Source organism: Artibeus jamaicensis, unplaced genomic scaffold (assembly GCF_021234435.1).
Source record: "Artibeus jamaicensis isolate MK-2021 breed Jamaican fruit bat unplaced genomic scaffold, CSHL_Jam_final contig_332, whole genome shotgun sequence".
Taxonomy (NCBI): Eukaryota; Metazoa; Chordata; class Mammalia; order Chiroptera; family Phyllostomidae; genus Artibeus; species Artibeus jamaicensis.
This window is the reverse complement of record NW_026521788.1, coordinates 253,401-278,595: the sequence shown is the minus strand read 5'-3', so window position 1 is coordinate 278,595 and position 25,195 is coordinate 253,401. Positions and strand designations below refer to the sequence as shown.

General features: G+C 40.4%; 1 protein-coding gene across 1 annotated transcript; it reads right to left on the bottom strand.

Annotated features, from left to right (window-relative positions):
• Positions 1-15: 15 nt before the first annotated feature.
• NOC3L (NOC3 like DNA replication regulator) lies at positions 16-25,195 on the bottom strand. The gene is made up of 21 exons (XM_037143008.2): positions 25,062-25,195; positions 23,844-24,051; positions 21,519-21,651; positions 20,564-20,721; positions 19,922-19,975; positions 18,856-18,986; positions 16,825-16,986; positions 16,345-16,438; positions 13,512-13,687; positions 12,993-13,121; positions 9,007-9,138; positions 7,518-7,598; positions 6,733-6,833; positions 5,642-5,714; positions 5,459-5,522; positions 5,305-5,376; positions 4,775-4,956; positions 3,903-4,031; positions 3,167-3,264; positions 1,102-1,186; positions 16-790 (listed from the first exon to the last, which is right to left on the bottom strand). The coding sequence occupies exons 1-21, from the start codon at positions 25,068-25,070 to the stop codon at positions 662-664; spliced, it is 2,400 nt and encodes a 799-aa protein (XP_036998903.2). The 5' UTR covers positions 25,071-25,195; the 3' UTR covers positions 16-661.

Genomic DNA, 25,195 nt, shown 5'->3' with positions numbered 1-25,195 from the left:
ACATTACAAAAATAGGAAGCAGAAAAAAAGCAGCTGTTTTATTTAACTATTCACAGGAGAAATTTTTATAACCTGGTCATTAAAATACTTCATAGGCCATTCTTAAAATATGGCAACAGATGTTAAATCAAATATTGCTTTATAATTACAAGAATATGGGATTTTTACCTGCACAGGAAAAAAAAAGCCCCCCACTCGGTACCCTCTGTCCTCAAGACAGAGCTGGGAGACTGGGCGCAGGTTTCCCCACCCGCAGTACTCCCCCGATCACCCCCTCAGCATGTCAGCAAATGCGAAGAACTTCGAAGAGACTAGAATCACAGACAAACTTTCTTTGAAGGTAGCCATAATGAACACTCATTCGTTTCTTCCGAGGCCAAATCAGTTAATATGTGTATTAAATTTTAAAAAGGCAACACATTAAGAAGGAAGTTTACAAATATAAGGGGAGGAAAAGGCTTTTGAGTCTCCTTTCTGAACAAAAGGACATTTTCAGAATTAGGGCAGAATCCTGTGCCAGACAAAGGGTAATTCCTCCTCTGATAATTTTCTCAGGACGTTTCCCTTGTATAAAAAGAGAAGGTCCTAAGCGAACCATTAGCGTATGTGCATCTGCACAAATACACTAATGTACAGAAATGTCCACCGACTCTTCCTTCTACTACCGCAGTGATGGCTTCAAATATTTGGTGAAATCCAGAGGCAAATGAGTAGCAACTTCACTGCAAAGTCTTTTGGTTAGTTGATTTAAATCTTCATTCAAAAATGAATCCCCTTGCAAAACTTTATCCTGAAAAAATATTAAAAGTGTGAGTTGAAACTTATGCTATCAGCAAAAGCCGGTGGCAACACCGACAGCAAACTGACACGTGAGACGCACGTTGCTGGGTGGGGCCCAGACGTCCCCGCACCAAGTGGCACTGTCTCCTAGCTGCTCTACCTACAGAATTCCCGCCCCTGAGATCCAGCCCACCATCGCTCCTGAACATGAAAAAAAATTCTGCCTCTGAAGCAATCGGGCAAGGTGGAATCAGTTATTAAAAAACTTACTAATTTAATTTTAATTTTATCTTAAAAAAACAATGAAAAGGTATGACATACCTTCTTTTTGGGGCTTGTGGTTTCAACAGGAGGATTGAAGGCCATCGCTGCCATGCTGTAAGCCTCAAAGAGCTCCACTGGGGACCTACACTCACAGGCGGAAATCCAGAGTCACAAAAAGACAGTGACTTGACAAGACTTAATTGTTCTCAGAGAGGACTCATTATTCTAAACCCACACATTAAGATATAATCCTGCCACGTCAACATCCGTAATTAAATCCTAAATCCCTGTGGGCTGACATTATCCAACTGACTCCACCTCAGAGGTCTGGTGCACATGCAGAAACACAGGCCTGATCGGAGAAGCTGAGGAGGAGACAGAGGTCAAGTTCCATGTGACCAAATCCCAACGCAACCGACCACAGTTACGTACACAATGTGCAACTACGTGTCACTTGGTCGTGGGAGCCAGAGGAGTGAAGCGTGCAGTTACCCTCCATGGATCTGAAAAAGCACGTCAGTGAATCCTTAATGGTCCGGGGTTGGTTGACACTCTCCAAAGGAGACCGATGGGCAGGGGCCGGGCAGGGGCTCTGCGTGGGGTCACACCCCAGCTCCACTCCCCGGGGGAAGACACATCAGGAGTCCCCTTTCCCAAACCTCTGGGGCAAAGCGATCCCTCTGGAAAGGGCCACCACTGGCGTAAATGGGACAAATGTTCAAGATCACTAAGGAGAACTTGCCAGGAAAGGTTGGTGAAAAAGATGACAGAAAACTGTTTTCTCCTTTTTTCCCCTTTTAAAAACAAAGCAGGGAGAATGGGGGAAGAAAAAAGTAAATGGCCATTTTATTATTTTATGGCCAAAAGGTATCTCTATCCTATCCAGAAGGAAAAGGGTTTATGAAAATCTACCAATTTTATGCCTCATTTCGAAGGGTAAGTGGCTAGCTGCCGCCATGTGAAAAACTACAGACCCATTTTGCCAAATCTCTCAGTATTTCAAAGTCCAAGAGAAATTGGACTTTCAGGTGAATTCTTCCAATATTAAAAATACAAAAACTAATTCATTTTCTGTTCAAACTCTCAAGAGGCCAGAAAATCAGTCTGCTCATCTGCAGGTCATTTGCCAATGATCTCGGAATATAAAAAAACCAATGCATCTGTAAAGGAGAAAAATCTACAACAAAATATTAATTCTGAGTGGTTGGTTTATTACAAGGGCGTCTTTTAGAGCATTTTCTCTTCTGTATAACTAAGGTATTTTCTCACCGATTTCTCAGGGGTAGGTAATTACTCTTTTTTCAATTTTTCTGTGCTTTAAAAAATTTTCAGAAAAGGTGTGGGGAGGCCTGGCTGGCGGTTCGGTTGGTTAGAGTGCCACCCAAATGTGTCGAGGCTGTGGATTCGATCCCTAGTCAGGGCACATATAAAAATCCGCCAATGAGTGAATAAGTAGAACAACAAACTGGTATCTTCCCCCACCTGCCCACCATACCCTTTCCTCTCTCTAAAATCAATAAATAAAACATTTTTTAAAAAATGAATTCAAGTTTTTTTAAAAGGTGCAGGAAAAGAAACCTCCTTAGGGCCCTTTTCCCCATCTGGAAGAGCGTAAGGCGAATGCTGGGGTAGCATCCATGCTTCCTGCAGGTCAGGACGCCAAGCAGAGAAACCGCGGCCCCTGTGGATGGCAGTGCTGCAAAACACTTCTTTCTTCTCCTCATTTCTCCCTTTCTGGCCCTTGAAGGACCATCCAAGAGAAAAAAAGGGATCTCACTGTAGTTAGACTCATGGATCTTCATACATGCTCACATGGAACTGTCTTATTCGTTGCTGAACCTGAGTCATGGGCATGTGAGAATTTGCTATTCTTTCTATGTGTCTGTATATGTAAAAATGTTTATGACCGAAAAAGAGTTGTGCTTTTCCAAAACAAACTACTAAAATCACAGTCAGCATGCTTTCTCTTCCAAACAATTCGGGAACATGAAGTGAGACCAGATGCAGATAACCAACCAACACGTTACATTTTAAAACCTATTACATTTTAAAACAGATTTCTCATAGTCAAGACCTATCAACTGAAACGTCCAGTTTTATAATAAAGCAACATAAATACCACCTTCGGCTCAGCTCTGGTTTGAGTGCTTCGGAGCCTTCCAGGGGGGCCCCAGCCACGAGGTGAGCGGCAAACCTCTGCACGACGGGGTGGAAGTGGCGCTGAGGGGGAAGCAAGACAACCACGTCTGCACAGGTCGGTATTTTATAAAACACGAGCTACCGTGAAGATTTTATTTAATAAACACTAATACTTTTAAAAAACTATAGAGGTATATGTAATGCATAAAAGCCACAGAACTACAGAAGACTGTCTCTGCTCACAGGATTACCACACAACCTGTTCAATGAGCAAGTTTCCAGTGGCACAGGCTAGTCTCGCCTTTGCAGTGTGAACGGAAAAACCAAAAGGCAGCCTCTACTTCAGGGAACGACATGAGTTGACAAGAGGCTTCCTGAAACACATTTTTGCTGTGTCTCACTCTAACGCTGTCCACACTGCAGGTCCACGGCACAGGGGAGACCCTGTGGAAACTTGCGTAGGAGCCTGTACAAATGTGCCTGGGAAGGGAAAGATTGCAATAAATCTCACCCCACAAAACTGTCCCTCTCAGCTTCCCTAGAAAATGTACCTCAACGTTTTAAAAAGTAGGAAAAGCAAAGTGAAACACAGACTATTAAAACATGAATTCTAGGAGAGACGGTCCCAGAACAAGGTGCATTATATACTCTGGCAATAGCAACTGCTTGAGGAAAAGCGGAACAAACTGCTCACAAACAAGAGGGAGGGGCACGCTCACCCGCAGCGCGTGCAGTTCCCAGAGGGCGCTGTTCTGGGCGTTGCAGTACTCGGGCTCGTCCAGCTCGGGGAGGAAAACCCCGCTGCCCTGGGATTCATTGTCAAGCAACAGATCGGTTTTGGGGAAAGTCTGCAAAAATGTCACATAAAAAGGATGAATTAATATTATTAGTTTAAAGAAGGTTACTGTACTTTTATTTATATTGAAATTTCATTTGATTTTATGGTTATATTAGAGCTATAAGCATAAAAACTTCATACCTAGTTTTAATTTTGTAAATTTAAGCTTATGCCACGAGAGAACAAAAACTACAAAAAGTTATGTTCTTGGCTTGGTCTGAGAAGAATTTATCTTGCAAGAGAAAACAGAATATTCTTTTCACCCCGCGATCCCACTTTTAGGAACCCTTCCTACGGAAATAATTACATTAGGTACACATAAGGATATTTACTATAGCGTTATTGGTAACAGCAGAAAGAACCTATAAAATGTGTTCCTCACCATTGTGGTAAAAACTATTGTAGAACACTGTGTATATCATAATCTCCACACTCCCTTTCCACCGAAAAGTAAAAGCTGTACTGTTTGCGTATGCCTGGTGTACGCGTTTTATTTACATAGGAATTTTAAAAAGTCAGTAGGAAGGATATCCACCAAATGGTAAAAATGGTCACCTCCAGAGACGGTCAATGGGGTGGAATGCTGTCCTTTTGTAATTTTATGTATCTCCTTTGGTGCCTGATTTCCTTACAAGTGTGAATTACTTTTGTAATTAAATGACAATGTGAATGGGGAGAAAAGAACACACATCAAACAAAACACCCCTGTTGCGTGGCCAGGGCGTAACTCTCTTCATTCCTATCACTACTTACGTGCATTAATATTCTGTTAGTTGCTAAAATGCCAATGCTTGAGTTTGGAAGAACATGAAGAGCAAGGGTAGAGAGGCGCTTGATGAAGGCAAGGACTCGCTGCTGAGAAACTTGCTTCCTGCGCTTAGTCAGCATGACATCAAGGCACTGGAGCACAATCTCAACCCCTTCGTTGGCAGCACCTAGAACAGCAGGTACACCCTTCATTTCTTTCCCGTGCTGCAACTTTACCTGACTCCAGAAAAACTCAAGATCAGCTGTCCTGCCTGTCCCAAATCATCACTGAACCCATGGAGCAGGGCTAGACTGCTGGAGAGAGGTGGTGGGCTGTACGGCGGCTCCAGCCAATTCCAGAAGGTCTTGTTCCCCCGGGCTTACAGGAGGGTAAAGACAGACGTGGGCAACTGGCAGGCCAGTAGAACTGGTTCTACACCAGTTCCTATTCCTCATTTTTTATTGGCTATCATTCTGGTCACAACATATTCTTAAAAGAAATACACGTTAAAGACACATTATCTACACATACATACCTGCATGTAACTTGAACAGTGTTTTGTAAAGATGTGTGTAGAACTTCATCGGATCAATATTCAGAACATCACCTTTGAAAAGACGACAAACACAATCAGATGTGCTGCAGCCTCAAAGGGAAGCAAACACAACCCGATGAAGGGGAGCCCTCACCTTGCCCGGAAAGAATATGGAAAGCAGTCTGGACACAGTGAAGACTCTCTTGATAGTTTAGGTGCTTTCAAAAACAAAAACAAAACAAACAAGAAATATATATGTGTGTATAGGTATATTTACACACTTATAAATAACAGTACCATTTATATCTTAACAAGTAATTCATCAACAGTTACTTACACCAGACTCAATGAGGTTATACAGCACTACCAATAAATCATCAAAAAACTCCACGTTTATAAGGTGAGCAAACCTAAAATCAAATAAAACCTAGTTAAAAGGTAATCTAAAAACAGAAATAAAAGAGCCAAACTTAAACTCGACTTTAACATTGTATTTTTAATATTCCTTATTCCTAGCTATGATAGAGACTGTAGAGATTGTTACTTCTCAATTATTCAGATTCACCTTTTTGACAATCCACAGCCCAACACTATGCTCAGCAGGAATATGTGAGGCACTAAGCAAACTCAGCCAGCATTTCAAAACACTGCTGCCCTGAGAAGGAAGCTGCCTCGGCAAACAGGTTCCTGGAGCAAGTCCACCAGGTGCACAGCACTGTTCAAAGCCACAAGAGAACAGGCAGCACCAGCTTCTAGGAAAACGGGTGGCAGGGAGAAGGAAGGAGGAAAGAGCCTGCTATTTATTAGAATATGGACACTGAAAGCTTTGAAAACAAAACAGAAAAGAAGCTGGACCCAGTGTCTAGTTCAGGCTCTGTAGTGAATTACCTTTATGAGCCTAGGTAAGTCACATGACTAGCAGGGGCCTCCATTTCTAGAAATAACTGAGATCACCCAAAACAGAGTCAAAGAGAAAGAACTGTGGGAGCTTCAAAATGTCAGCGCGCTGTGTACACTGTAAAACATTAGGCACTGAAGTGGTTAAAGGACGTCTCTTCAATATGAGTGTAAGAGCCTTGGACACAAAGAACAAGAAAGGACCTCAGAAGCCAATATGTTGCCAGTCTATTGGTAAAATCTTTTAGGGGAGCAATTTAGCAATATTTATCAAAATTTGCATACCCTTTGAGCTGGCAATTATATGAACCCAAGCATGGAAATACTTCCAGTGTAGCAAAAGGGACTCGCCAAATACAAACAAAGCGAAGCAAGGAAAAGGCTGGTGCTCCCCCCCCACCCCACCAAAACAAGAGAGAAAGAACTGAGAACACTGTGTCAGCACTACTAAACCCTGTTTAAAATTCATGGTTATGTTGGTCTTATTTATTTGGAAAGAATCTAAAAGGTTTTCACCTACACAGCCCTTACTTGGCAAGACCTTCCAGAACTGCTGGCAGGAGAGGTGACCTCTGGGCCTTCTTCAGTATTCTGAAGTAGGTTACAAACACAATATTCAAAGTCTCCGTGTGCTGGCCGAAGAAAGAGACAGCATAGCTTTACTATAACCCAGTACCTTTCTCCTGAATTGCCGTAACTATCACTTACGCTCAATCTTTTTCTGTCCCTTCCCATCCCTCCCAAAAATTCCATCTTAGGAGCTTTAACAAAATTTAGATCCACATCCAGTGATTTCATAAAACCAGCACTGATCACATTATAATTTCTTGTACATCTCATATCTAAGCCTCATGAAATAAACCAAAATTAGCCCTCACTGGTGTGGCTCAGTGGTTTGATTGCCATCCTGTAAACCAAAGAGTTGCTGGTTCGATTCCCAATGAGGGCACGTGCCTGGGTTGCAGGCCAGGTCCCCAGCAGGGAGCACTCGAGAGGCAACCACACATTAATGTTTCTCTCCCTCCCTTTCTCCCTCTCCCTCTTTCTAAAAATAAAAATTAAAAAAAAGAAACCAAAATTATATAGCCATAAGTTGAAACAATAAATCCCTAGTTAGAATTATTTAAGCAAACATTTAAAAAGCATAGAACAGCAATTTTCAACTTTTATCCTTTTTACAATACACATAAACTATTCCGCAGCACACCAAAAAATAATTATATTTTTGCTGACATGACAAGAACTATAGGTGTAATTCTGATTCATTCACACTGAACGGGCTATTACTGCCGGCACAGGAGACTGAAACCACCTACCAGTTTAAGTTTTTTCTCAGTGCTTTCCGCAGCTTCCGCCTCCCGAAGCTCTCGCTCTAGTTTCTCTTCTGCTTTCTTCCACTGAAAATACATTGAAAAATAAAGTAAGAGCATGTACCATGAAGTGCAAATAACAAGCTTCAGAGAGCGATAACATGTAAATATTATGAAACCCATACAGCAATACCAGGTTGCCTATGAATCCAAATGTAAGCAAAAGTAGAAAAACAGTAAGAAGTCTACACAGAGAGCGGTGCCCCCCCCACCAAGGAAGGCACCAGAATGAAACAGGGAGGCCAGAGGGGATTCTAACTCGAGCACCGGTGCTTGCTTCCTTTTCAAGAAAAAAACTGCAGTCTATTAACATTTGCTCATCCAGAAGGTGGAGACATGGGATGTCTACACGACTTTCTGTAGTTTTGATTCAAATTAAAGCTTTAAAAAAACAAAACAAAAACAGGCTGAGCCCAGAAATACTGGGGTCAATTCTTATTGTCAAATCATCTACAACAGAAGCCAGTCATCACCAAAACTTCCCAAATTCATTTATACAATGCATAAAATCAGATACTATATAGAAATTCAACAAAATACCACTTTTTTTCACTTCTTCATGCTCTAAGAGCAGCAAACTGGTCGCTAAGCTACCCAGGACACAGGGCACTGACTGAGAAATCCTCTCCTTCCCTCGGGTGAGGTTGTTCATGAGCTGATGAGTTCTGATTGGGTCTTTGTTCCCCGTCACAGCTACTGCCCAGCTTGCATCAGGACAGTGTACTATCAACAATGAAATTAAGTATGTGCCTTCATTTGTTTGCAGTTACTGAGTCTCATTTGATATTTATGTCATGTTTTTAATATGATTACCCATACTTAAAAACGGGTATCCTGGAAATTATTTTGTTTTTATAAGCAACCGGATAACACTAAGAAACTGTTTAGAAACGTATTGAGAAATGGTCACGAGAGTGGTGGCAGCAGCTAAGGTCTGTAAGGCCAGTGCCCGCACCCTACTGGCTGCTCCCCTGCGTCCCCTCATTTAAACGCACAGCGACTCTGGAGGGTGGGGACTGTCAACAGCTCCAGTTCTCAAAATGTTTTTAAAATGTACCCAGAGTTTCCTAGTAAATAAACAAAAGGTTTCAAATAAGAACCAATAAAAAGCTTGATTCAATGAACACAACCCCACTCTGTTGCTACTTCACATGAGTAGTCTTTCTGTTGAGGAAAACATCTGTGTGTCACAACGAATCACAGGTGACCCTGAAGGCCAGCATGGTGACAATGTCTTTTTTACCATTACTCTCTGCCAATGAGTTGTCAGTTTAAACTGACTTAATAAAATAGTTCTTTGTAATAAGTGGGAAAATTAAACTCTCTAACCACTGAATTTTTAAATATTTATAATTACTATTTAACGATGATTTTTACCTGTTTCTATACTATGATTTTAATCTAAAATGGAAACAAAAGAGGGAATAAACCAAACCTTTCTCTGCATTCTTGACAGACTTCTTCTCTTTTCCTTGAAAGTCATGAACTTTTTTGGTTTATTAATGTCCTCTGTATCTTTTTTCACTTCCACTTCCTTGATTCTTAAGCACAAGAATGTTTTTAACATCTAATATGGACGAAAACACAATACACAGCTTAATATTTATATTGCCCTCAAAAACTTTATTGAGAAAACTAAGCATTGAAAGATGTTATTTCCTTCCTTCATGCAAAGAAAAAAAAGAGAAAAACTCTCAAAATATCTTTTACCACATTTTACACAAAGATTTCTTTTTAAGATTTTATTTGTTTGTTTGTTTGTTTGTTTGTTTATAGAGGGGAAGGAGAGAGGGAGAGAAACATCAATGTATGGTTGCCTTTCATGCATCCCCTGCTGGGAACTGGCCTGCAACCCAGGCATGTGCCCTGACTGGGAATCAACCGCGATCCTTTGATTCGCAGGCCCTAGCTCTATCCACTGAGCTACACCAGCCAGGGCTTAAATTAGGTATTTCTAAACCAGCTTTAACTTACCACAGTGGCTTTGGTTTTACAGAAAATGGTTCTAACATTCATCTCCCCCCACCCCACAAAAATAAATTACATGAAGACTAGTGTTATTAAGACAACTTATCTTCTTTTAAGTCAATGGGTCTCTAACTTCAGCAAACATCGGAACACGGGGAAGGTTTGTTAAAACACTAACAGCCTGGCCTGGCAAATCCCTGGTTCAGTGAGTCTGGGGCACGGCCACGCGACTTGTATTTTTCATTCCCACTGATGCTGGTTCAGGGACCACAGTGAGAACTGTGGCCTTAAACCACTTAAAAACCCTATATTTTCTTGAGAAGAAACCACTGCATTGACCTCCTGAAGTCACAGAAGCATTGCTGAAAAAAAAATACTTGAGAAATACAGCTTTCTATTATTCCAACTGAGTATTTCAGATTATAGGGCTTAGAGCACAAATGGCAACAGGGAAAAACTAACAGTATAGTGAACCTAAAGTCATTCTGTAACAGGGTGCAGCCAAGAGGGGGGCCCCAAAAAGGGATTTGGAATGGGGTCCAGAACTCAGGGTGTCCAAGAAATATTAAGATGTCCTCATCCCTTCCTCCCCACAGGTGTGAGATGGGGAAGGGACAAATGGAGCAGGGCCACTGAGAGCTGTTTTGTACACCAAAGCCTTTGCAGCTAACCTCTGGCATGGTCATTTAACGTATCTATATATATCTATAACCTTTAACTGGTTGTATAGATATATTAAGTAATTGTGGCCACGCTCTGGGCCAGGGGGATGGAAGTCACTACCCCCCCCCCAAGATGTAAGCCAGCCCAGTAAACTTGGAATAATACAGGAATGCTGGCAAGTGTAGCTGATTATAGGAGGAGTCGGAAATGGGGCTGCAAAGGAGGACTGGCATGGGGATTTAACCCCAGACACTGCAGCCATTTAAGGAGAAGGAACCACAAGGCTATGGCAGTGCAGAAAGAGAGCTACACACTTTTGGACAAAGTGGGACCCCCACAACTGAGGGTAGAGAGAATCACCATGCGGCTTTAGCAGAGAATTGCCACCCAGCTTTACCAGAGTGGTGACCCTACCCTCTCCACAGCTTTGCGGGGAGATCCACACGGTTTTGGCCAGAGTGCAGACGCCTGCAACTCTGGTAAAGGAAAGAAGAGACTTTGCCTAGGAAAATGGGTACAAAGAACTCTTGCCAGTAGACATGAGAAGGTGCCACATGGTTTTGGATTAATTAGAGATCCTGCCTGGACAGCGACACAGCTGACGGTGCCAGCGGCCTGAAATACAGACGTGTGCTTCTTTTCCTGAGATACGGTACCCCGAATTAGGGCAGGGGGGAGGAAGTACTATGGGCGTCTGTGGTTATCCTAAAGGACTTTGATATTTTAATGGGGACATTGGGCCACTACTACTTTAAATCTGCATAGCTTTAAATAAACCTTTCCCTTCCTTTTCACAAATCTCTGGCATCGAGAGATGTCTTTCCTCTGGTAGCAGACAGTAGAGCCCAGTACGTGGTCCGGACAGTATTAGTATACCATCCTCCGGAGTCCGGGCCTGTGTGTCTGTTCTGTAACAATTCTAGGTGTCGGAAAGATCAATTCGCACATCATGTATTCTGTGTGCTCATTAAATCTTACTCACAGATGAAAAATAAGTCCAGATTAAAGAATGTGGCGCACGGCCAGCTAGCCTTCGGCAGGGGAACCAAGATTCACAATGGGGGAGGATGCACTCCTCAATAAAAGGTGTGGGGAAAAATGATCTCCACCTGCAGAAGAATCAGATTGGACCCTTATCTTAAGTCCCTCACAAAAACTAAGTGGAAATGGATTAAAAACATAGATGTAAGGCCTAAAACCACAAAACTACTAGAAAAAATAGGGGAAAAGCTCCTTGATATTGGTCTTGGTGAAGTGCTTCTTGGCTGTGACATGGAAAGCACAGGCAACAACAGCTCAAATGCACGGGTGGGGCCGCATCCAACGAAAAAACTCCCAAACCATCAGCTGTCAGTCAACATGAAAAGCCAGCTATGGGAACGAGTATCTGCAAACCAATCTGATAAGGGGTTACATCCAAAATACGTAAGGAGCTCATACAACTCAACAGCCAAAAACAACCCAACTAAAAATGGTCAGAGGATCTGAACAGACGTTCTTCCAAAAAAGACATACAAGTATATACGAAAATGTGCTCAACAGCACTAATCGTCAAGGAAACAGAAATCCGACCTCACACCTGTTAGAATGGCCATTGTCAAAAAGACACAACAACAGGTGTTCGTGGGGGTGTGAAGAAAGGGAATCTTTGAACATGGCTGGTAGAATATAAGCCGGGACAGCCGCTCTGAAAAACAGTATAGACGTTCCTCAAAAAATTAAAAAGAGAATTATCATATAACCCAGCAGGCCCACTTCTGGGTGTACACCCAGAGGAAATGACATCAGTATTTCAAAGAGTTATCTGCATTCTCGTGTTCACTGCAGCATTGTTCACAATAGCCAAGATATGGAAACATTTGGCCAGTGTCCACAAATAAATTAGTAAGGAAAATGTGGTATAGACATATAATGGAATACCATTCCACCATTAAAAATAAGGCTCCCGCCACTCGTAACAACATGGCTGGCACCAGAGGACGTTATGCTGAGTGAGTAAGCCAGACACAGAAGGACACACACTGTACGGTCGCCTCACTTTTATGTGGAATCTAAAAAGTCGAACACATGGAACCAGAGACAACAGTGGTTGCCAGGAATGGGGAAAATGGTGAAATGTTGATCAAATGCTACAAACTTTCAGTTAAAAGACACGTAAGTTCTAGAGATCTAAAGTATGACATGGTGATAACAGTTAACAATTTGCTAAGAGAAAAGATCTTAAATATTCTCACCACCAAAAAAAAGGTAACTATGAGAGATAATAAATGTGTTAATTAACTTGTTTGTGATAATCATTTCACAATGTGTATGTATATTAAATTACCACACTGCACACCTTTAAAAAAGTCACAATGTATAACCTAAATACAGACCAAAAACAACAAATTCAAGAATGCAGTTTATCATTCTAACATTACTAAAGTGGAAGTGTTTCCTATGAACAAGTTTCCTGTTCAAGCCTTATTATCTCATCACTCTACAATCCTGAATAAAGACACTAAATATTTTCTCTTAAGCGCAGTATTGATCTTTTCAGCAGTTCCACTAAAATTACCAGCTTTAACGAAGGGGATCTCATGGCAAAGTAAGGCTCTGAAATGGGGAACTGCAACAGTGGAAACTGCAGAGTGAGCAATGAAAACTACAGGACTAAACGGAAGGCTGCATCTGTGGCACTGAGCGCCTTCCCTCTGTACTTCGCACACTTCTATAAATAAACTGACAACTGAAAATTCACTCTGTGACTTAAAAACAAATAAAATGTAAAGTAAAAAACAAAAGGCTTACCTCTGGCCTAACATCGTAATTTCTCCCCTTCACAAAACCAGAAATCACTTTAATTACTCCAAGGGATGCTTGGCCTAATTTGTCTTGTTTAAAAAGTTTCCTTACAGCCTCACAGCACATTTCAGATATCTGGAAAATAAAACGTCACACTAGACTGCTGTTTCTCAACCTCAGCTCTTCACACCAAATACCAGACCTCGTATTCTCTGGAACGCTCTACTGTGAGGGCTGTCCTGTGCGTCACAGGACGTTCAGGGCCTGGCCTTCACCCGCTACATGGCAGCTCCCAGGCCCCCACCACCGCAGTCCTGACTGATGCTCCCTGGAAGGCAAAACGACCTCCCGTTCAGAACCACTGCCCCAAACTTAAGTTCAAAGAGTTTTCTTAAAGAAGCAGTATTTAGCAAAGTGACTCTGTATTTTAGTAATATGGAAGAGCTCCAAAAGAATTTTGAGAGAAAAAAACCACATGGTGTATAATTTTCTATTAAGCACAAACAGCAACAATGAGCAACCCACCGATTTTGACACGTCATTCATGAGAGGGACAATCAGTACGATGATGTTGTTGTGAAAGTTGAAATGAGGCAGGGCCACCAGCAGCTCACACAGGCTCTTCACAGCCACTTCTGCCAGGCCTTTGTATGCCTTTAGGGAAACTACGTGACTTTTCTTCAGCTTCCTCTGCTTCCAGTCTAACCAAAAGACAACTGTGGTTAGTTACTAACTTTCCTCATTGGTCAAAGCTTCAACTAATCATCTTTCTTTTACTGTAATATGCGGTCATATGAAAACCCAGCAGGCCATGCAAATTCTTAAATATGAGCTGTACTACACTTACAGGAGTGCAAGGTTATTACTACAATGTTTCTACCCCACCCGCCCCTCTGATTGTAACCACAATTACCAGAATATCAGCTTTCTGTGTTTTTAAGACATATCAGATGAAAAGGGTCCCCAGGAGATTAAAAAGAAAGGAGGGGACCGGGAGCTGGACACCTTAAAGGAGCCCTCGCACTGGACTCTCCAAGGCTTTTCCCAAAACACTCAACTAAAAGTCAGGAAGCCTGGGTTCAAATCCTAGCCACCCAGTAACTGGCTGGTGAATATGAACAAGTTCCAAACTCTCCAAATCCCAGTCTCTTTCACACTCTAAAAATCCCAAAAATCTGGCCCTAGCCAACTAGTTCGATTGGTTAGAGCGTCATCCCAATATATCCAAATTGTGGGTTCAATTCCCAGTCAGAGCACATACAAGAAGCAACCAATGAATGTTGTAAGTGGAACAACAAAGCAGTATTTCTCTAATTAATTAATTAGTTAGTTAGTTACAAATCCAAAGAACCTAAAACATCATTTCTCCTGAATTCTTGCTGAAACTCACAGTGGTATCTTTACCTGGGATGTCCAAAAGAGATTCAAAGTACCCTTCAAAGTAACTGAGGATGCACAGTACCTATTATCTAGAAATTTCTGCATGCACATATCGTTACGGTAACACAGCATCTTGAATATGAGTGTGAAAACACGCCAGTTTCTGTACAGCCAGTTCAACCCCACCCTCTACCTCATACACAGCCAGAGATGATAAAGGCGACATGGGTGACAGTAACTTCATTTTAAACCTGCTTCTCATATACACAATTTTCCCCCAACAGACTGTGTTCACCATAAGAACCATATGCTCTATTTACTCAAACCTGACAAGACTTAATAATGGAGAGACAGATGGGTAAACAAAACGTGATTACATACAATGGACTATTATTTGACCTTAAGAAGAAAATTCTAACACCTGCTACAAGAACATACACTTGACAACCTCTTGCTAAGTGAAACAAGCGAGTCACAAAAGGACAAATAGTGTATGATTCCACTAAAATACGGTTCCTGGGGAGTCACACTCAGAGACAGGAAGTAGACTGGTTGCCAAGGGCTGAGGGAGGAGAGAATAGGAAGTTAATGTTTCATGGTTACAAAATTTCGGTTGGGGCAGATAAAAAGTTCTGGAGACGGATGCTGGTGACTTTACTTAATGCCACAGGACCATACTCTTAAAAATGGTTAAAATAATATAAATGTTATATTATATATACTTTACCATAATTATTTTTAAGCTTAAAAAAAACTTCATATGGTTCAATCCACTTAGAATGGCCTGCACCTGCAGGGTCCAATGCAGAGGCCACCAGGCACACGGGGCAACTGAGATCTTGAAATACAGCCACTACTGCCTGACATGTGCTGAGTATAAAATACACACCAGATTTTTAACTTAGAACCAAAAAAATGTAAAACATGTCACTAATTTTTAAAATTGATTACATGTTAAAATGATAATTTAGACATACGTACTCTACTATTAAAATTAATGACACTGCTTTTAACCTTTTTCTAAAGTGTGGCCACTTGTTTTCAATGACCTTTGTGTCTCAGGTTATCATGTTCTACTTCACATAGTGCTGGTATGTGCGGCTACAGCGCTGGTCTACACAACACTTCCGAGCCGTACCAATGGGAGAGTCGAATGTTGGAAAAGCAGGTTCCAGGAGGGATGTCAGAGTTTACAAACAACATCCATCCGACCCACTCCCACCTCCACTACACCCCACTACCTTCACGTCATTTTGGGGCCAACAGCATTTGGAAGTCCTGTTCCAGTTGAGAGAGCAACTGAGTGATCCTCAGGACCCGCACTGAGTAAAGGAGCCCAGCCTAGTCAATGAAAGCACCGGGCTACGCAACTGAATCCCTTCCCGTCATGCCCCAATTTCTCCTGTGCCCTTCCTGTTCTGAGAACAAGGGTTCGACAGAAGAGTTTATCATCCTGAATAACTGACTCATAAAAGTTTTCAAAGGATTCATTACAAGTTATCCCTTTCCTGACTACTTTTCCTGCTCTCCAAAATAAAAATGTTTAAAAACCAGCAGAATAAATTCCAACTATTCATGAATTTAACACACATACAACTTCTTACCAGGTAAAGAACTGTAACAATACTAATACTAATAATTGATAAAATACAGTCCTTAACACAAACTAGGCATAACTCTATGTGCTTTATAAGTCCATTTACTTTCACACAACAATTCCTTGAGGTTAACTACTATCATTATTCCCACTTTATAGTTAGAAAAACCAAAGCCCAGAGAAATTCAACAACTTGCCCATCACACAGGTATTCAGTGATGAGCTGAGAGCTGAGACCAGAGTCTGACGCGAGACCACACGAGACTCTGCTCGGGGACCTCGCACCGTACTCACAGTCGGCACACAGCACGGAACACAGAATCCGCCCTCCTGACCAAAGCTAAATGTGTCATGTCACATGCTTAAAGATGTGTAATATACCTTTAACCATTTGCTCCAAATTTTCCAAATAAAATTTATATTGGCTAACGAGGCCTTCTTCAAATTCTCTTAACTTTTGGGTTTCTTTGCGGATCTGAAAAGACCAAAAGATCAAGCACTTTTTAACATCAAAATACTGAAATCTGAAAATTAAGACAAAATGTTGAGGGCCTACTATATACCCAGTCATGTAAAAACCACCAAAAAATAAAAATAAAAACCCACCCTGGCTAGGTAGCTCAGTTGGTAATAGAGTGCCGTCCCCACCCACCAGGGTTTTGAGCACAGTTCGCAGTCAGGACACACATAAGCAGCAGCCAATAGAGGCATAAAGAAGTGGAACAACAAATCGATGGTTCTCTCTTTCCCTCTCTAAGAAATCAACTTAAAAAGCCTAAGAAGAAACAAAACCTTGTTTCTCCCATCTCTCACTCTCCAAAATTTTCAGCTTATTTCATATAGTGATTGTATTCAACATACCTTGGTAGACTTTTCTGCTTCTGTTAGGGGACGAATTTTATATGAAGGAGTGATGTCTTTAAATAACTCCATCAGAGAAACTATCACCAGCTTTCGAACAATAACGGCCACATCAGGGTCCTGTTCCATCAGCATTGAACGCAATTCCTTTAATTTTTTCACCTGTTACAGAAATAACACGTAAGGCTGGAGAAATAATGGCAAAATAATTTTGAGACAAGGCAGCGGTGCCACATCTGGATCTGGGCAGTGAGCAGAGTCTTCACAGCGACTCAGAGTCTGGTCCAGGCTGCTCCCAGGATCTACAGACAAGTCATGGACGTTACAAATTAATCATGTTTTTGTTAAGTAAGTAGTTGAAAAATAAGAACTTAAATAATAGTTTAAATTTGTTAATTTGCCTATTTTTAATTGGATTTTCTTAGAGGAACATGTATCCTGTTTCCCTAAAAACAATTTTTGAAATAGCTTGTTTATACACACACACATCTATATATTATACAATCGCATATACGCAAGTTAACCAGAAATTAATATAATGTATCCATGTTAACGTAAGCTTCAAAGTTACTGGTGTAACAATCATCTGTACAAGATGATGCAATGCAGAAGTAAAAAACTGGTTTCAACTAACGTGCTTGCTTTGATGAGCTCCTACTGCCTGCTGGAGCATGGCCTTGACAAGCAGCGCCCTGACTGATGAGCAATGCTCGCCCCAGCGGGAGCAGACAAGCATGTCACCGCCTACTCGCTCCCCCAGCTTTTATGAAAGGAGCATGAGGCACTGGAGTTAGAAGAGCTGGGTTCCAACCCAGCGGCTGCTAAAATCTGGAACAAAACACTTGAGTTTTTAAAGGCTCTGTTTTTCTGCTGTAATATAAGATCAATAGCTTCTGTCCCTATGGTTTCACAATGACTGAGATAATACAGATGAGAAATATCCCAAGTTCCCCTCCCCGATTCTGCTCCAGATTTTCCCACTTTGTTAGAAAAGGACAAGTACTAGTCTGAAACATACCCACATGAAATTTTTCCCATAGACGTAAATAATCTATTTTATTGTTCAATAAACAAGTATTTGTCATAGTAGAATGCTGGGGACACCAATATAACAAAACTAATAGTATCACTTTATATACTTCATGTATTTATATCATTTAATTCACACAACAAAGGTTTAATATAGGTTCCATTCTCATTTTAGAGATGAAGAAAATGAGTCTTGCCCTGGCTGGTGTGGCTCAGTTAGTTGAGCATCGCCCCACAAACTAGAAGGTTATTTATTGGGTGATTCTTGGCTGGGCAGCACACCTGGGTTGCAGGTTTGGTCCCTAATCAGGGTGTGTACTGAGGACATCCAGTCAATGTTTCTCTCCCTCTCTTTCTCCCTCCCTTCGCCCTCTCTAAAAAAAAAAAAAAAAAACCCAAATACACACACATTTGGGGAAAAAAAAGAAAGAAAATGAGTCTTGGGTACAAAACTAACCCAAAGTCTAACAGATAGTACTCAGCAGAGCCGGGAGTAGACCTTGGGTTTCCTGAGTTGACGTGTTTGTAACTACCATCACCTTCCCTAGTACACTGATGGCCCAGCGATCATTCATTGTAACCTTCTGATTTATTGCACTTAAAATATTTTACACTTACAAGTATTCCTAAAATAATGTCTTCTGTGTGCATGTTCCTAACTACGAACTCTACAGTCAGTCAAGCAAATCTGCAAGGAAGTTCCTCCTTCCCAGCAGCACCACGAGTTCCAACACTAGGTCTGATACCTACGTTTAGAGACTCAGAGCACTTAGAAGACTTTTCTAAGATTACAGAAGAAATTCAGTTCAAACACAGAATTAGGCTAAGGTCCTGTCTACTCTCTTATTCTAACTCAATTACTATGTTTTACTAATGCTTTTCCTTTTAGGTAACTATAGGAACTTATAGGTAAGTTCCTTATAGGTAACAGGAGAATGTTAAAATATTAGCCATTTAGACCATGTCTAATATGAGGAACCTAAAGAAATCACTACTACTTACATTATTTTCTGGATCTGATAATATGGCAGATGCCAAGGCAGCAATATGCAATTTCTTTTCCTGTAGTTTCTTCTTTCTCTCAAGTAAATGTTCTTCTATGGTCAGCTCTGGAACAGGATCTTCAATAATCTCTGAAACAGATTAGATTTTCCCTCTCAAACATTCCTTCATTTACAAGTATCCAAGAACCTTATTTCATATCATCCTCTCAACAATCATATGAGGCAGGTACTACCATTAGAGAAGGGCAGTCTGATTGTGTGGTTTTAAAAAGTACACTATATTCTTTGTTTTCAGCTCTAGACAGTCAAATATGTTTACATTAAGCAAGTCAGCTGGGTGCCATAGGCAGAGGAAGGCAAAATGGGAAAAACTGGGACAACTGTAACAAAATTGTTTTAAAAAGAACTTCATCAGGAACTAGATTGAATAAACACATGAGTACAATCTGCAAGAAGCCAGTGCAGGCTGACTGAACACAGGTAAAACAGCGGACCTGGAATCTCACTTACACTACCAGTGAGGTTTGCAATTCGGAAGTAAAATCTAACCAGTTTGTTCTGTCACGAATTCCAAACCAATATGGTTTCAAACAATAAATGTTCTTTTAATGTAACTTTGATTAGAACCATGCTAGCTATTAGACACTCACATTTAATGATTTAAAACAGATATACACAAAGTATAACTGTTCTAAAGAACCAAATGACTGCATACCACAGAATCATTTTTGTAATTTACAGCTAAATAGTTAATAGTTATCTGTAGGTAGGTCCTTACTTACAATGAAAAAGAATTCAAAACAGTGCAATTAACAAGACTCTTCATGCATTCCTACACATTATAAATTTTAATTGCATAATTTTTTTCCACAATAATAAAAAAAACAATCAAATTCCACCAGGTGAAACTTTTAAAATGTTGGAAATGTTCAAAATGACCTTGAAATGCCCAGTACTCCAAAATGCACATTCCAGATTTTATCTAAAATTAACTCACAAATTAGGTTAAAAAAAAAGTAATTCTCAATTAACAGTTTAGTAACTATAAAGATGTACCCCATTACCTTCCTCAGGTTCCATCTCTTTTTGATCCTCTTCATCTTGGTTAGTGTCAGTAACTGGAAAATATGTACATTAAAAACATGATAACATCCTTAAGTGGTGAATCTACATAGAAAAGCACAGAAGTGATTAACATAAAACTCAGGAAAGCAGTTACTTCTTTCAGGAGGAAACGGTGACTAAGGGGAACACGAGGGATGGTTCTGCACGCTAGCGGTATTTGTCTCTTGTCCAGACGGTAGCTCTATGGGTGTTTTTTGTGATAAACCACCTAACTTCACATCTTAGATTTCTGGACTTTTCTGCGTGTTATTTCATAAGAAAAAAGATACATATAAAAAAAGGTTAATAAAGGATGACTAATGTGCTGTAACTTTAGGAACAATAAAACTTGGTGAAATACTCCGAAAAGAAAATAATCACCTTGGCCTCAGAGCTCCAGTTGTACTCATAGCACAACGAACACCTAAGACAGTGGACTGTGTTTCTGGCCAAAATCATCAAGCTTGCTATATGACTAACTGTAGCTGCCTGTATTTTTGTAGATATGGGTAAAACTCAAAGTAAAACTAAATTTTTAAAGAAGTATGTGGTAATACTAAGGAGCTAAAACTGTAACTAACACATAGGCTGAGGGGACTCACCTGGCTTTTCCCTGGTCTGTGGGATTATGCCGCTTTTATCTTTGATAGGAAGCAAGTGAATCAATTCCTTCTCTGGTGCAGTTTGCAAAGATCTTGGTATTTTTTCATATTTATCTATAATGTGCTCATGCTTTCGTTTTTTAATGTGAATAGGCTCACTGTAAAAAAAAAAATAAACTATTTTCAGCTTTAACATACTAAAAAGGAATGCAAGGACCTATCATTTTTTAAACACGGAAAAATAAACCACTAGCCAAAACTTCAACAGTTATATAGACATTAGCACCTAAACCAGGCACATAGCAGAACTCAAATATCTAGTAAATGAGTAAATTAATTCCTTGTGTAGTCTACCACAAGGAATCAAAGCATGGCTATATCTAGGTTTCCCTTTAAATGCAAAATAAAGGTGAGAGGTGTGGCGGGTTGTCTTTGAAGAAGATGCCTCTGCCAGAGCCAAGGGGGACGTAATGCTACCCTGTGATCCCAAAAACCTTCAGAGCATAGTGATCCCAAAAACCTCCACGGACTTAGGAGTTAAAAAGATCTAAGTTTAAACTTCAGATCTACTACTTATGATTGCGAGGAAGCATCAGTCTCCTCTCTGTAGCTGGGAATAATACCCACCTAACAGGGTAGCAAGGACTGAGATCATGGCCATGAAGGACTCGGGACTGTTCTGCCAGTTCCTCAAACAAAGAACAGCATTCTTCCCCATTCACTCTACTTCACTATTCAGACTCAAACGAAATAAAGATGTATGCTAAATAAATTCAGCTTGTTTTATTCATGAACTTCCTTTATTTAGGAAATAAACAGAATAATAAATAGGGTTTACTCTTTGTCAACACTGTGTTCAGAGCTCAAGTTTTGCACTAATCACCTAAGTAAAATTCAGAACCAAATTTTTTACACTAAAAAGATATGCATGATTATAATCTAAATGAAGTATTACCTAGAAGAAAGGTCTCTCGTTAGAAAAGATGCTCTTTGTCCTAAATCCCTCATTAACTGTAAATCATCTTCATCCAACATATCTAAAGGAAGAGCTTCCTCTTCTTCCTCCTCTTCCCTCTCAATCCTTTTACCTGTTCCATAAAAAAAAAAAAAAAAATCAGAAACAAGTAATAAGAGATGTAGAACTCTGCATATAGGAAAAACGTATGCTTTTCTCGTACCTTAGCCCACTGTTTCTAAGTGGGAGCACAACTCACAGGTTAGGCAGGACAATTCTTTGTCATACTGGGGTGTCCTGAGCTAGCCAAAAGTGCTGGCATCTCTGACCCCTGAAACCTAAATGCCAGGATCACACCCAGGTCACTGCAACAATCCAAAAATATATGTCTCCACACTCTCTACAGTGTCTTCGGCGCATTTGAGAACCAGTGACTTGGCCCCTCAGTTCTGTCTGATCGCCAATAGCCTTCACCTCCATTCCACTTTAGCCACTCCCTCCCAAGGCCACACCCCAAACCTGGGTGCCCGCCCACTCTCAGACCATAACTTTTGTCCTTCCAGCTCTCATTCAGTTACTGCCACTCACTTCTCTGACCAAATACATAGGCCTTTTGACCACTCTTCTTTTTCTAAAATTTACCAGTGTGTTCCTATCAGACATGTGGTGACAGCCTACAATTTCAAGTGGGTAAAAGCTTCGGTACACACCGTGGCTTTTTAACAATTAACAGTTTATTCTGTAGACTATTTAAAGTTAGAACATAGAGTTTCCTTCTTTCTTCAAATACTATTCTTTGGTTTCTAAGACACTGTGTGATTCTCATTTTCTTTCTAACTCTTTGGCTCCTCCTAAAACCCCGTTATAGATTTTTCTTCCTCTACCCATTGCTTAAGTGCTTGGGTTCCTTAAAATTATATTCTAGGTTCTGTTATTCTCATACTACACAGTATCCATGGTGATTTTACCCAAGTGTAAGGCTTTAACTATAATCTATATGTTGATAATTCCCCACACTATTCTAACCCAGGTTTTTCACTTGAAACTTATGCTTTTTTTTAAATTGAATTTTATTGGAGTCACTTTGGTTAACAAAACCATACAGGTTTTAAGTGTGCAACTCAACAAACATCATCTGCACACTGTATCATGCACCCATCACCCAATGCAAAGTCTCTTTCTGTCACAATTTCTCTCTCCTTTGCCCTTCCCCCCCCCCCAACCTCTGGCTATCACCATACTGTATTGCGTCTATGTGATATATAAATATATATTTTTTCATTTAATCCCTCACCATTTTACCTAGCCCCTCAAGCCCCCTCCCCTCTGAGAGCTGTCAGTCTATTCTATGCATCTATGCTTCTGTTTCTATTTTGTTATTTTTGAACCTTATACTCTCATATCCAACTGCCTGATAGACTCTAACATGTAAGAAGAAATCATTTGCTTATTTTTAATATATAATTATTAACACATCACGCTTTTTAAATTCTATTGAAATTTAGATGGAAGAGACCTTTATTTAACTCAACCATCACTTTTTTTACAGATTAAATATCTGAAGATTAAGTAACCCATTAAAGCCACTTTGCTATTAAGTATCAAAATTAAGAAAAAAGCCCAAGTTTCCGGACTTCCACACCTATGACCTTTTATATATCACAATAATATGTTGCCAAGAGATCAAACTAAATAGGTCAGGATTAACAGAATGAGATGCACATTGGAAGACTGAATAGGTCAGATACAGTCATACACAACTACCCTGAAAGTATCAGTAACATTGTAGAACCGGACTAACTCAAAACGGTCATATTCTCTACCTGTTTTGAATACTTGGGAATTCTTGGATAGTTTTACAGAATAACTCTGACAATTACAGCTCTATTTTTACTCCAAGTTTCCAAATAAAAAGAAAGCCCAATGTCTAGAATAGTACATGAATTTTGGCAACACTGTGAAGAACACACCAGAGAAAAGCAAAGTTCTTACCCTAGCTAACTGCCAGTGAATGGGAAAGTCACATGGCACATTGCCTGACATTTATTTACAGCACAATTCTGAGTTTGTTATCTCAAGTATTGTATCTTCAGATCTGCTTTCTAAACATACTAAAAGCTGAGGCCAGCCAGCTCTTTCTCACAGTGAATACTGTAGTGAAATGTTTTCTTATACTGACTGATAAAGCATAAAGGACTACTATCCTTACAACTCTTACGAAGATCTGTGAGCAAGAATAGTGACCAGTAGAATGCAATTATTTCATGAAGAACATTTTAAAACAAATCGATGGAAATTAAAGCACATGAATGTTTTCACGATTACCTGGTCGTTTTTTCTTCGGGTCCTCCAGGGGAATGGGTCTCTTAGACACAGCATCTTTGACAGCTTGCCTTAGTTTCCTCTGTTCTTTTCGGTACTTCTTGAGATTACTTTGTTGTTTAAATTGCTTATTTTTTAGCTTGTTTTCAAGTTTGACTTTACTTGTCTTAATCAACTTCCTAAAGCTTGGGACCTGTTTTTTATTTCTTCTCTGGAAAACAACAACAGGAGGATTGCTGCGTGCAGAGATTTATATTATTTTCTTTTTAAAATCAGATTAAAGAGAACTGATTATAAATTTCACTAGACTAATTCCACAATTCGAATGCCTCACAGTCAAGGATCATGCATATATGAGCTAAAACCAAACTATGGCATTAATTCTATAGAATGACACTAGAGCAATAGTTATTCAACCAGGGGTCTTATTGATAACCAAAAGCCAAGGCTACTAAAAAGGGTCCAAGATCCTAAAAAAGTTAAGAACCACTGATCTAGTGGTAAGTGGTTATTCAAGGCTACTTAACTAGTTTAGCATACTCAGAGCAAACTGATGGCTGTCTTTAACAACAGTTGACATTTATATATTGCTTTACCATTTACAAAGTTCTCCAACATATTACCTCCAATAGCTTAGTTAAGCAATGATTGCTGTTATCCTCACATTATGGATAAAGTTAAGCCTTACAGATGACTTGTCAAAGACCCTTAAACTAAGGAACGCAACACTGAGTTCGGGTCTTCGGATTACAACTCTCTTGTTGGTGACCCCGTATTCAGAAATCCAAATTCTAGGGCTAGATCTAATTTTCTGCGAGAACCAGAGCAAATCACTTGTTTTCCTATCTTCTTTCCCTTTAGGGGAAGGAAACAGACTCGTTTCGAATCCCATGACTCACACTATAAATTCACTGAGAATAAGACCCTGCTTCTCATCCGTAAAATAGGGGTTCGAAAGACAATCGTGAACAACCCTTCAGTGTTTGACATCTTAGCTATGCAAGACTCCATGCTCGTCTCATCGTGGCTCCTGAAGTCGAGCGCGAGCACAGTAAGCAATGAAGGAAGAAGAATCAGGTGAAAAAGCTAGGAAGCGGACAGAACCAAGAGGGAGCCCGGAGTCTAGGCCACCGCCCCCTAAACAAGGGCGGAAAAACCGGGCAGTGACTCTCAGCCAAAGAGGTTCTGAATCGCGGGGGCTGGGCTTCTGAAGACCCTTACCGCCTTCATCCTTAAATATGAAGGAAGCTCCGGCGCGCGACAAATTCACCAGGGGTAGGAATGATCCAGGAATCCCAACGGGAAGACACACGTGTCGCAGCGGCAACACCGTAGAACGGATGCTGCCGCTAGAC